This window comes from Canis lupus, chromosome 12, assembly GCF_048164855.1.
Source record: "Canis lupus baileyi chromosome 12, mCanLup2.hap1, whole genome shotgun sequence".
Taxonomy (NCBI): domain Eukaryota; kingdom Metazoa; phylum Chordata; class Mammalia; order Carnivora; family Canidae; genus Canis; species Canis lupus.
Window position 1 is genome coordinate 2,468,013 of NC_132849.1, and position 12,358 is coordinate 2,480,370.

Here is a 12,358-nt window from a genome sequence, read left to right on the forward strand (position 1 = left end):
TTGTCATTTTTAAAATAAAGAAGCAGTATTTTATAAAGCACTTCTCAAGATTCTCACAGATCCTTTCAACAAATCAGTGTACTACTTCAAATACTGTATAAATGAAAGGCCTTTTCTATTTGTACAGAGATTTTTTTAGGCTGAGCATTAACAGAATTTATCTGTTTAATGGATAGATTGGATTTTATTTTGGCTTTCCATGGAAAGAAGGGTACTTCTGGCTTTTAAAAGAATCTTTAAATGCCTCTACTCTTTGAAATTGGTGGGAAAGAACACTGTCTTCTGGGTCAAACTAACTTCGGGTTCTAACACCGTTGCGTGATCAAGAGTAAGTTGCTTGCTCTTTTATTTCTCACTGTCTTTTCTCTCTTTTAGCAGTTTTCAAAGCACGTAACAGTCCTGGGAGCTCCTTATTAAACTTTACTTCTGCCAGACTACTCACATATGTTAGGTCGGGCTCTTGGCCATTAGAGGCTTCCTCTAGGGGAACTCTTAGCAATGAGTGTTGCTTAACCCCTTGGCTCATGAAACTAATGCAGGTTTTGTGAAGTGAAGTCATCATAATTCCTTGTTCTCTGCTTTAGTTTGCTTAAGCCGAACATGTGTCTTGTAGCACAGTGCAGCCATGTCTTGGTTCCCTTGATTTGGGCATGATCTTATCCAGACTGGACAGCGATAGTTTGATGTAGCATTCAAGAGCATTGGGCTCTGGAGCCAGAGTGCCTGAGTTCAGATTTCAGCTTTGTCTTTGAGCAAGTTCCCTAATTTCTTTGTGTTGTAGTTATCCCATCTGTAAAATGAAGATAATAGTACCTACCTCATAGGGATGCTGTAATTCACAGAAAGACCTTGACACTTTACCTGATTTATCGAGTAAGTGCTGAATTGATGCCAGCTAGTGTGATAATGGTCATAGCTGGTGAAGAAAACTGGTGATCAGCAAAGCTGACTCCTTAACTGAAGGATTCTTTCCTGTGTTGTTATCAGGTGGCACTGGTACCCGGGTTATTTGCTCCGATTGCTATGACAATGCCAATATCTACTCCAGGACCAGAGAATACTGTCCATACACCTATATTGCTGAGGAAGATGTTCTAGATCAGACACTGTCCAACCTCATGGTCCAGATGCCCAAGGAGACATACTTGGCACATCCTCCCCAAGATGCCCCTACCCTGGAGAGCCTGATATTGGCAGCAGACAGAGAGATGGCTTCCTTTCCCACCAACCATGAGAGGATAAATGAGAAGAAACTTCCCTCCACACAGATGAGCAGTGGTAAAGGGCACAGTGTTTTTTGTTTATTTTTGTTTTTACTCTCACCTACTTGATTTTTCCTTCTGTCATATAAGTAGCACTCTGATTTGACAGGAAGCAAACAAATTGGTATAATAGAGTGATTAGTTTCTGCTAGCTGATGTAAACGAGAGCCAGAGATTTTCAGATTAGAATTATAGAGAAGTTGCATCTGTAGGATGAAAACAGCTTCTGTGGGAGTATCAAGATCACACTTAAAAATTCAGAAGCCACATAGAAAAAGCTTTAAAAAAAGCTTCATATAGGTATTAATTTTTTCCTCCATCTTTATTTAAATAATGGGGGTTGGAAATGCTGAGGATATAATTTGGTGGAGGTTTTTTTTTTTTTTTTTTTAATTTTATTTATTCATAGAGACACATAGAGAGAGAAAGAGTCAGAGACACAGGCAGAGGGAGAAGCAGGCTCCATGCAGAGAGCCTGACATGGGACTCAATCCAAGGTCTCCGGGATCACACCCTGGGCTGCAGGCAGCGCTAAACTGCTGCGCCACTGGGGCTGCCCTGGTGGAGGTTTTTACTGAGGAGGTGTAAAAATGATTTGGTTACTGTTCTATCAGGTAAATGTTGAACATCAGTATCACTTAGCCAGTGTTTGCTTTCGTCTGTGAGGCGTTATAATCCAGGGCCAGAAGTGGGGAAGCAATTGTGGGATAGTGGCTGCTCTTCCACATGACCCAAGAAAAGAAACACATGTCACATTGTGCAGATGAGGCATTTGGTAACAACTCAGTCAGTAAAACAAAACTCTTTCCAAACCCTGAAGGACACTACTGAGCTGGTCTTCCTGTCCAGGTTTTTCATCAGTTGTCACCTTCCTGTTGATCTAAAATGGAAGAGCACAGGAAATCGGGTGGGAGTGAGGACTACAGATGCTTCCAGGGATGGTTCTAGCAGGAGTAAATGATCTGACGTGGGACTTTTAGGATGTGCTCTCTTGTTCTTGATTAAGAGACCAAAGATTTCTAAAGAGGGCACACATCAGAGAAAAGTGTACTGTTGCTCACTGAAGTTAAGTCCCTTGTCTTTAAAGTTCAGTGTCTATGAAAGAAGTGCGCCAACACTTAAACCCGTGTTCCCATGTCCTAAAAGGGTAACACGTAAAAAGACTTTAAGTAGAACCAAAAATGCAGTGCATCCTTTTCCTAACAGTAGGGGATAGCTTAATTACTAATTTGGTCTATAACTGAGGAAATCAGCATATGAGTGCTTTGGTGCATTGCTCATTCCTACCTGGGGTGCTCTAGCTCCTTACTACTCAGAGTGTGGTCTCAGCTTCAGCATTACCTAGGAGCTTGTTAGAAATGCAGATCAAGTTTCCCACCCTAGACCCAGTGAACCAGAGTCTTTAACAAGATCCCCAAGTTATTTGTGTGTTAAAGCTTAAGAAACCCTGCCCTACCTTACTTTTCACATGGGTTTTGTTTTTATTTCTGAGCGTTTGTTTCCAGAATGTTTGCCTAACTTTTTCCAAAATGCATCCCCATGAATTTATTATAGCTTTCAGCAAATATTATTTGGGGAAAGAGCTCACACACCACTGCAGTAGATAAGGTGAATGAGAAATGCATATTTTTGAAACCAAAGTACACATAATCTAATTTAAAATTGCTGCTTTGAGTTGTTATTTTGTTTTAGAATTATTGGTATTCTAGAAGCTGGAGGGAAATAGTTTATTTTTAAAACAATTTTTTTAACATATGCATTTGTTATTTAAAGCTGTAAAGGCTGTGTTGAATCAGTGATTTTTGTCTGTATCATGCAACTTTCACTACAGTATGGATACTATTTTAGTTTGTTTCCACGTGTCTGAAGAATTTTATTTTTAAATTTTAGCAGCAGAACCACTAATAATAGATGAAAGTGGAGGATGTATTGCATGGTTTCAGTAAATAATTGGTTAAGATTGCTGAGTAGAAGGTCTTGAAATTCCATGGTTCCAGGTTCTATTTTGTTTCCTTTTGTTAAATGTTGCTAAGAAGATGGGAGTATATATTTGCTCTCAATGTCCTTATTTAAGGAGTATTGGGTATCTATTTCTGGGGGGATTTGAGTAAAAAATAATTAAGTTTTAAACCATTAATTTTGAACTTCCATTTGCCCTTGATCATTGTCTTTCATTCTCAGAAACATTGCAGCGGCCTCTGTGGAACATAAGCAAAGAACTAGGCCTGCCTCATCCTCCGTTTTCCCAGCAGCCAGTCCTTGAGCGACCACAACTCCATCAAAATGAAGGTCTGGCAGAGAGTGGCCCAGACTGTTCCACTTCTCCCATGCCCTGTTACAGGTTGCACGACCACACTTTTGATTTTAGTAGGACTCGGAACATTCAGGATGGTGGAGAGGGCACATGAAACTCACTCCAGAATGAAATCTGAGCAAAGACTCAAGTTAGTTAATTTTGTATTTACTACCTCAGAGTTCAGAAGAAACCCTAGAGTCAGCATTTGCTTTACCCTGCCTACAATTACATCTGACCCCACCAAGGTGGGCCAGGCATTTGTTTGGGCTTACTCCTGATGAAGAAGGGGAGACGGCTGACAGAAATGGGTATATCTAATAAAATGTGTGCAGCACGGCAAAGGAAAATACAGGACAAACGTGCTTCCTGATGGTTCCACAGGGATGTGCCCAGCTGTGCGTTGCCTATTAGGGAGAGTCTTTATTGCTGCTTAACATGCTGGGTTGTCTCAACCTGCAGAATGATTCTGAGAAAACATCACTGTTCTAGTGTCTTCCAAGGAACAGAAATAACTCTGGAGCCCTCTGGGAAGTGTGTCTGGGATTCTTCAGTGGTTTTAAGCATCTAATTGAGACTGGCGCTTTGATATTCAAGGTCTTTGACAAGAATTCTGGACTTGATCAACTGTTACCACATTAAGGGGTTTTGTATTCTTGTGAATGATTATTTTTTTTTTTTATCCCTGTCACCCAGGGATCCCATTGTAAATATATGTACATTTATAAATAATTTTTGTATTCATTCACCATATGTCGATGCATTGTAAATATTTTTGATATGCCAAAATTATATATAATATCCAGTTATAATATTGACAACAGCTTCTCAGACCACAGAATTTGTATAACGTGGTTTAGTGAACCTAAAAACTTTGTTTAAAGTTTTAAAAATGTGTTTGTTAAGGAGTATATGTATAGAGGCAGGATACTTAGTGATTTCATACACATAAACACACAGTCTTGGTGTAATTAACCACTTTCTTCATAACTAAAAGTTCATACATTTAGTCATTTACCATCTGTTTACAAGTGCCAGATAATATTACTTTTCTAGCATAAAAAGACTCAAAAGCCTAGCAGTCTTGTCATAGTCATGTGCACATGGACAAAGGAAAATTTCCTTTGGGAATATCTTCTTTCAGCAAAGTACTTAGTTGATGAGGAAACCAAAGATTGCTACTTTTCTGTTAATTTTTTTATTTTTTTATTTTTTTATATCTCTTCTACCAAGGCACAGTGTATCTTAAGAAGGGAAGAGTGCTTTTGGGAGTAAGTCAAATGTGCACAAATGCTTATACTCTAAAGCTTTAGTGTTTTCCTTGTTTTATACAAGTGATTATTTCAGCCAAAAAGTTCTCTTGAATTTCTGATAGGAAAAGCTTTATGTAAACAAAGGATTTAATACTCTCCTAGAATGTAAAGGACTGAAGTTCTTTTTTTTCTTTGTGCTTTCAGATTTCCTTACCTAGGCTATCAGATTCTGTCCTCTCAATTTAGTGAGTACCAGTCGCATACTGGATAACTTGCATCATTTAAATGAAAATATCTTTTTCTTAGTTATTGTGCATTTCAGGGGCTCTAGACTCACATATCTTTCCTTTTTGCCAGAAAGGTGAATTGCATACTAGTTTTCAATCTTAGCTTTTTCTCCCATAGGCAGTCGCATCGCTTTAGCTGTTTTGTACCACCAAGCCATTCGCTCTTTGCTTTTTTAAACTGTCGGCCTCTGTTTATTTTTACTTTGAACTTCTTAAATATCACTATTTTCCTATCTTCTCAACTTGTGGTTCCTCTTCTTCCTTACTAGGTTGTACTGTAATCTGTACAGGACTGACTTGGAATCAGGAGACCTGATTTTGTTCCCAGCTCTGCTCCTTACTGGCTGTGCAATCAGGGGCAAGTGTCTTCTCAGCCTGATTTTCTCATTTATGAAATGAGGGCATTCTGCTAGATGCTCTTAAGCCCTTTCCAGCTGTAACATTCTGTGAATCTGTGATCCCTCCAGGAACCAAGGAGGATTATGCTACTCTAATAAAAAGCTGCTTTCATGAAATGTTTGTTAGAGTAACAAGAGTGATGTTGCTTACTCTGACTTGAGCCAGATTCACTTCCTCCATAGTAGGAGGGACAGTGTAAGAAATACTCAGGAGGAGAAGAGCTATTCTGTTTTGAAACCATCTCAGTAAACAAGGAATCTTGACTCAATGGAAACTACCGATTGCTCTATAGAGCAGCAGGTCTGAATGCTAATGCTGCCACATGCCAGAGCAGCAGAATCATTTGAGGGGTGCGCAGTGACTGATTTGCAGCTAGCTTGTGACCCCTAACCTTTCAAATGTATCCACTCATACAGGTTATCTTGTGACTGTCCTCTCCTTTCACTCAAATTCTGACGAACTTTTCTTGAATGAAAAGGTGTAGTTAGAGCGAGGCTGCAGGTGAACATTAGCTGTCATGGGTGACAGGACTGCAAAGCAGGCTGTGAACCAATGTTCTAGGAAACTTAGACGACAGGAGTGCTGCCTCTGCTCTAGCAGTGGTCCTGCTCCTCCTATGACTGTCAGAATCTGGGCTCCTGAATGACCAGTTTCTCTCTAATGTCAACTCAAATGACTGAGATGTCCTTCCAGATGCCCTTAGCTTGCTGAAGTAACTAAAAGACTAGTCCAGAGTTTGTTTAAACGTGAAGAGCCTACCCCAGGTCTTAAAAAAATAAAAATAAATGTAATAAATTCTAATCTTAGGAGAAGAAATTCCTGAAGTTTTTCATTATTGCATGTTTTTGACCAAGCAGTGATTTTTCCCTCTACTGTAAACAGGGTTAGTGGCTCATCAGTGTTTTCCCAGCAATGTGATGTCTGCCTCTTTAATCAGGGACATTGCAAGCAAGGCAAACTAAGATGCCAAGAGAACTACTCTGCCCCTCACCCAGTGGTAATCGCATATCGGTAGGGTTACATAAATCCTCTTAATTTGTGCCCCTCTCAGGCTGATTGTTCAAGTCTACCTGGAAGAAATAGCATCTTCTTTAACTCACACCCTACTGGCACATGGTCTATACCCAAGCCTTTGGCTTTCTGTCATTCATTCAGCAGCTTCTAAAGCACTTTCCCTAGTTGTACAGGTTGCTCTATGGGATTCGAAGTATCAGAAACCCTCTAATGTGCCCTCTCACAGTGTTTTATGTGTATTTTTCTGAAAGGTAACTTTCATATTTAAAAATAGTTGCCTTCTCACTGCCCATGGTGGTGCTATAAAAGCAACAGTAAGACGTCAAGCAGCATAGACTCTGTTACCTATTTTCCTAAAAGATGGGAGATATGATTAAAGCCTTTAATTAAAGTGTTGCCAAGAAACAGGATTAGTCACTCTGTATTCCTGAGGATGGGTTATGTCTGCCCCTGTTCTGTGGGGCAGAACTTAACAGGGAGGTGCAGTATACACTTGCCAGTGATTCTGTATAAATTAATTCTCCAACAGGTTTGTCCGATAATTAGAATAATCAGCATTTTGTGGGAAAAGTACGCATGGAGGCTAAATCATTTTAGTAGCATTGAAGAAATGTCTACATTGAGAATGGAATGAGCAAGATGACTTTTAGGTCTCAGTTTTATCATTGGAAATTTCCAGAAGCAATCCAACAGTTCTAAAACTTTTTTCCTTCAAAATCCTTTATATGCCGTAAGTATAGAGCACTTAAGAAATTTTTTTCAGCTAAAGAGTTTTGGTTTTTGGTTAACAGAAGAAGCCTCTCCTGGGTTAATGGCTGAAAACATGAAAGTCTGGGCTTATCTAAAGTCTATAACTAGTTACACAAATGGCATTACCATAATAAAAACTTTAATAACATATATTATAACCCTCCTTTTTACTCTTTAATTTTTATTCCTGTTTCTTCTTAGCAGGACTCCAGTTGGAATGGGGTTGGAATTGTGGTGTTTAGCCTTTCACCCAGTATATAACTCAAGTGCGTTCTAGCCTTTTCCAGTCATTTTAATATCCACAGAAATTGGGCAGCCCCGGTGGCTCAGCGGTTTAGTGCCGCCTTCAGCCCAGGGTGTGATCCTGGGGACCCAGGATTGAGTCCCACATCAAGCTCCCTGCATGGAGCTGCTTCTCCCTCTGCCTGTGTGTCTGCCTCTCTCTGTCTCTGTTTCTCATGAATAGATAAATAAAATTTTTTAAAAAGTCCACAGAAATTCTAGGAGGTAATGGAGCAACAGAAGTAAATATACTGCAATTTTTTGCTATGTGCTCCATTTCTGAGTTTGCTTCTTAATGCAGATTACAGAGGTAATTGTGTGGGCCTTAAAAGGTTGAGCTGAGATTTTTGGCAACAAAAATGCAGGGAATGTCTCATTCTTCTATGATATGTTCTCTTTCCCAGTTCAGTCTGGCAGATGTCCTCCCCTCCTGCTTCTAACTTAGAACTGTTTTGTTTAGAGTACAGTCTAAACCAACATCAGTTAGCCTTCTTTTTTTTTTTTTTTTTTTCTTTTTTGGACAACTGCCTGATTTGTTGACAAAAATAACTTAAGTTCTAAATTAAGAGATAATATTACAAGCTGCTCCATACAAAACAACACCTGCAAGCCCACGAATCATCTGAAGATTTTGTGGGTAATAAGAGGTAGGGATATATGTGTGTGTAGGGATATATGTGTGTGTCTGTGTGTATGAGAATAATATTTGGACGTGCTCCAAAGTTGTGTGTTGAGTATTTCTTAGCAGTCCTAATAATCTCCACCAATGGGTGGGGTGGGGTGATGATGAAAAAACAACTTGATTTGAGCCTGTTTTTAGATATAAAGAGTAAAGTGATCTTTTATCAACTCCCAACTGTTTTGAAAGAGAATTGATCATCAGGTGGTCAAGTGCTCTTGGAATATCTCTTGGCTACTTAAAGTGGCCTCTTGATCCATAGACTATTTCTACCTACTATTTCTTCTGTTCCCCCTTTCTCCCATCAGAGGACGTCAGTCTGAGCAGCCCTGGTACTAGACGTACCAAAAGAGAGTTATAAGCCAAGTTGTTCCGTGTGGTCCTTCCCTAGTATCTATTTATATTTTCTCACACATGAGAATGTATATTTTATAAGGCATGTGTTTGTCTACCTGTCTGTCTACTGTACTATGTCTCCAATAAAGCTAAAATACATTACGATTTTCTGGTTTTCTCTTGCCTGAAGTATAGGAGGGAAATGGTGTATTTTTAAGTATGTGGTTCTTTGAGAGGGTCTCCAAATAGTTGTATGAGTCATTGCCTCTCTCTGGTTTCTGCTGTGTTTGAGTCCCGTACTATCTGGAGCCTGCCCCTGGAACACCCTTGCAGCTGTGGGCCGCCCAAGGGCTGATGCTGTGTGCTCTTCTTTGCCTGCCTCATTGTGTCCACCGTGATGCTAGATGCCTGGCAGAATGGAAACAAACACACTTAATAGTTCATTAGAAAATAAGTGCTTTTTACACAGGGAAGGATTTGAAGGCATATTGTTTGTTTCAAAATTAGCAAAATGTTTGAGGAATATCAGTATTCTGGTCAGCTTCCTCACTGTACTATATTAGGTACTATTTCTTTTGAGATTGTCAAAAAGCTCCTATTTTATTCTTTGAAGGCTGGGCCCACAATATTCCATCATGTACTTCTGCACTTTATGGGACACTTTCCACAGACATTCTCTGTTTGAATCTCACAACACTCATAAGATGTAGATTGGGCAGATCATTTGTAATCTCCATGTCTTTTGTGGTTAAAGAAATTGGCTCAGTGAGATTATCACTTAATGTCAAAAGAGCTTTTAGGTGGTAAAGCCAGGACTTGAATCCAGATTTTCTGACTCACATCCAGAATTTTCCCCACTGATACCTTTTAGTTTTGAACGGGGTATTGTATCTGTGGTCCTCAGAAATATTTGAATAAAAGGTCCTCTGGACATTGATGACGTCCAATATGATGAAGTTTGGACTGGAATGTACAGTGGAAGCTGATTTTTATTATATTCCTGATAAGAAAACAATGTATCTTTTTTTTTTTTTCTTACAAGGTGGAATGAAGAAAAATGCTGTGGTTTTATTGTATTTTTTTATTTGGAGGGGGATATACTGGAGCCCAAGCAGCCTCATCCTGCTAAGTTATTAGACTTGTTCACAGTAAAGTATTTAGAAGCTTGTAACCCAGCACTATGCTGCTTGAACTAGTGGCCATGGACCAGTACTTTTGTAAAATATAGTTAAGTGAATTTCTAGAAAAAATAAGACAAAATACAACCATATTTTTATTATAGACTGAATGGATATAAAATTACTGTCAAACTGCTGTTAAAGTTTCTAAATGTTACTCTTGATTTCTGTACTTTGTCATGGACCAGTAGCAGATAGTCTATGGGTAGGCACAGATCTGCAGACTGCTTTTTAGAGTAACCATGTCGTTACATGGTTATAGGTCATGATGGGGATTGGTCTTACTGATTTCTAGAGTTCTTTTTATTCTTGCTGGTTTAGAATGATCGAAACTGAGAACCAGACTTCTGTTCCTTGAGGCCTTCCTGACTGGAAGCAGTGACTTAAAACACCTTTTCAGCTCATACCTAAAGCTGCTTGCTTGCATGATGGGAGTTTTTGTAGCATGCGGTTTGTTTTCTAGTCCTGTTGTCCTCTGGCAAGATTCTTCGGTGGGGCTGCCTGTGGCTTTTGTTACTGGGGAAACCGTCATGAACTACGTGAAGAGGAAGAGGAAGCGGGTGGGCCATCACACTGAGAGGGCCATGGTCCGATACTGGGGTCTGATGCGGACTTGTGTAATCGCTGAAGTAAGGCTCCACTGGGGAAATTCCTGCTGCCACCTCTGCTGCTGTCTCTTAGCCAACCGAGCAATGTTTCTTGAAATCCCTAGGACAGAAATTTCTCACTTTATTTGGTTCACCGGCCATCACCAAGGCTAGTTGACAAAGCACTTGGACAAAAAGAAGCAAGTAGGAGGCAATAATCACAATTATTGCTAGGAGGAAATACTGCAGTAATAGCAAATACACTGTGCCCACCCCTTCCAGATACTGTTAACCACTTCAGCACTTGATCTTCACAAAAATCGCTTTGAGGAGATACTCTTTTCCCATTTTACAGCTGATGAAACAAGCAACTTGCCCAAATTTATATAATTAGCAAGCAACAGAACCAGGAGCTAGAAGTGATGCTGAAGTATTCCAAACCACAAGTTTTTTCCTTACGCCAAAGACAGGAAAAATGTGAGCTTTTATCACCTTTGTCCTTCAGTCTTTGTTATGGGTTGAATTGTGTGTTCCCCGAATTCAGATGCCGCAGCCCTAATCTCCAGGACCTCAGTAGGTGACTGGATAATGTCTTAAGGAGGTAATGAAGTTACAATGAGATCATCAGGGTAGGCCCTAATCCAGTATGACTGGTGTCCTTAGAAGAAGAAATTTCATCACCAGACATGTATGTTCACAGAGGAAAGAGCGTATGAGGGCACAGTAAGAAGGCAGCCACTTGCAGGCCAACCAGGGAGAATTCAGAAGTAATCAAACCTGCTGACACATGGATCATGGACTTCTAGCCTCCAGCACTGAGAAAAACCCAACTGTTGTGTAAGGCATCTCATTTGTGGTGTCTAAGACGGCCTGAGCAAACTAATGCAGTCTTCCAATAACCAGCTTGGCAGAATTTTCTTACATTCAGGCTGTGCGATTTGCCTGTGGTCACATAATCCAAAGCCCGCGTTCTAGATCTTCTGATCCCAGTCAGTGCTTTCCGTACTGCAAAGTCCTGGAGAGAAACTGGCAATGCAAATGCGGGGCGCTGGCCAGCTTACCTGTATCCCTGATGCACGCATGCACATCACTAGCCTCACCGGGATTCAAACAAAAGGTGACTGCAGCTCTGAACAGCGTTCGCCAGATGCAAGAAACCAACGTGTGTTTACAGGTAAGTCTAAGTTGAGTGCCTCTGGGAACAAAGAGGCAGGGCATTTGGAGCATTCGAGAGTAAGTGCCTTTAAGCTCCTATTCTTCTCTCCCAAGAAGAAGCCAGGTTTTTACATCAGTAAGTAGAATTCCATGCATGGAAGACTTGAGTTATACACCAGATCAAGCAGTTTGATTTTGTAGACCTTTTAAATGCTCCATCAAAGCCAATGCGAATCCCTCTGTCTCAAAAACGAGAAGGCATGTGGTGAAGGTCAGCAGTGAAGGAGGCTAGCTCGAATGATTTCTTCTGGAGGAGCTCCAGAGACAAGTGCAGGAGTGTGCATGTGCCAGAAACTGTGCAGAGAAGAAATCCAGTTGTCCAACAGTGAATTACTGCGGCTCCCAGGGCCCTGTTCTTCATACCTGTGACCTGCGGGTGGCTTGGGGACCACACAGATGTGCTCTCACTGAAGAGGGACTTTAAGATTCAAGTGTGCAGTGCTGAGAATTTTGGAGAAGCACAAAATCACAATTGCAGATCTGGAGAAAAAGCAGTGCATCCTGTTGGCAGGAGTTTTGCCTCCTGGGCCCCACCCCTCCACGAGCAAGGGCATCTTCTCACACCTTACTTGCCTGTCTCACCTGCCAAATGTGTCCTGTTTTCCTAAGGTCCCTTGAGCTCAAAAGACTACCACCCAGCAAGGTTAAAAGTTTAAAAATTACCTCCCGATCTTCCCTGTGGAAAGTCTCAGTGTTCCTCCCATTGGGAGCCTTCACGGGATTCCTTCTGTAGCTCTTGAAGGCAGGGCGTGTCTTTTAGAATACCTGTGGTTGAGAAAACAAACCTGCTTTCCTCTGTCCCCACTAAAGCCTCCAGTCCTGA

At 40.6% G+C, this 12,358-nt stretch overlaps 1 protein-coding gene across 37 annotated transcripts in view; it reads left to right on the forward strand.

The window, feature by feature from the left end:
• Positions 1-8,717, forward strand: part of LRIG2 (leucine rich repeats and immunoglobulin like domains 2) — a 154,507-nt gene extending 145,790 nt beyond the window's left edge. For 35 of the 37 annotated variants that reach the window (XM_072769054.1, XM_072769050.1, XM_072769052.1 and 32 more), the window contains 2 exons: positions 988-1,278; positions 3,444-8,717. In XM_072769054.1, coding sequence (XP_072625155.1) covers positions 988-1,278; positions 3,444-3,670 — 518 coding nt within the window. In that variant the 3' untranslated portion in view covers positions 3,671-8,717. Of the gene's footprint in view, positions 1-176; positions 329-987; positions 1,279-3,443 lie in introns of those variants that run through there. The other 2 variants (XM_072769053.1, XM_072769055.1) reach the window with 2 other exon arrangements.
• Positions 8,718-12,358: the final 3,641 nt, after the last annotated feature.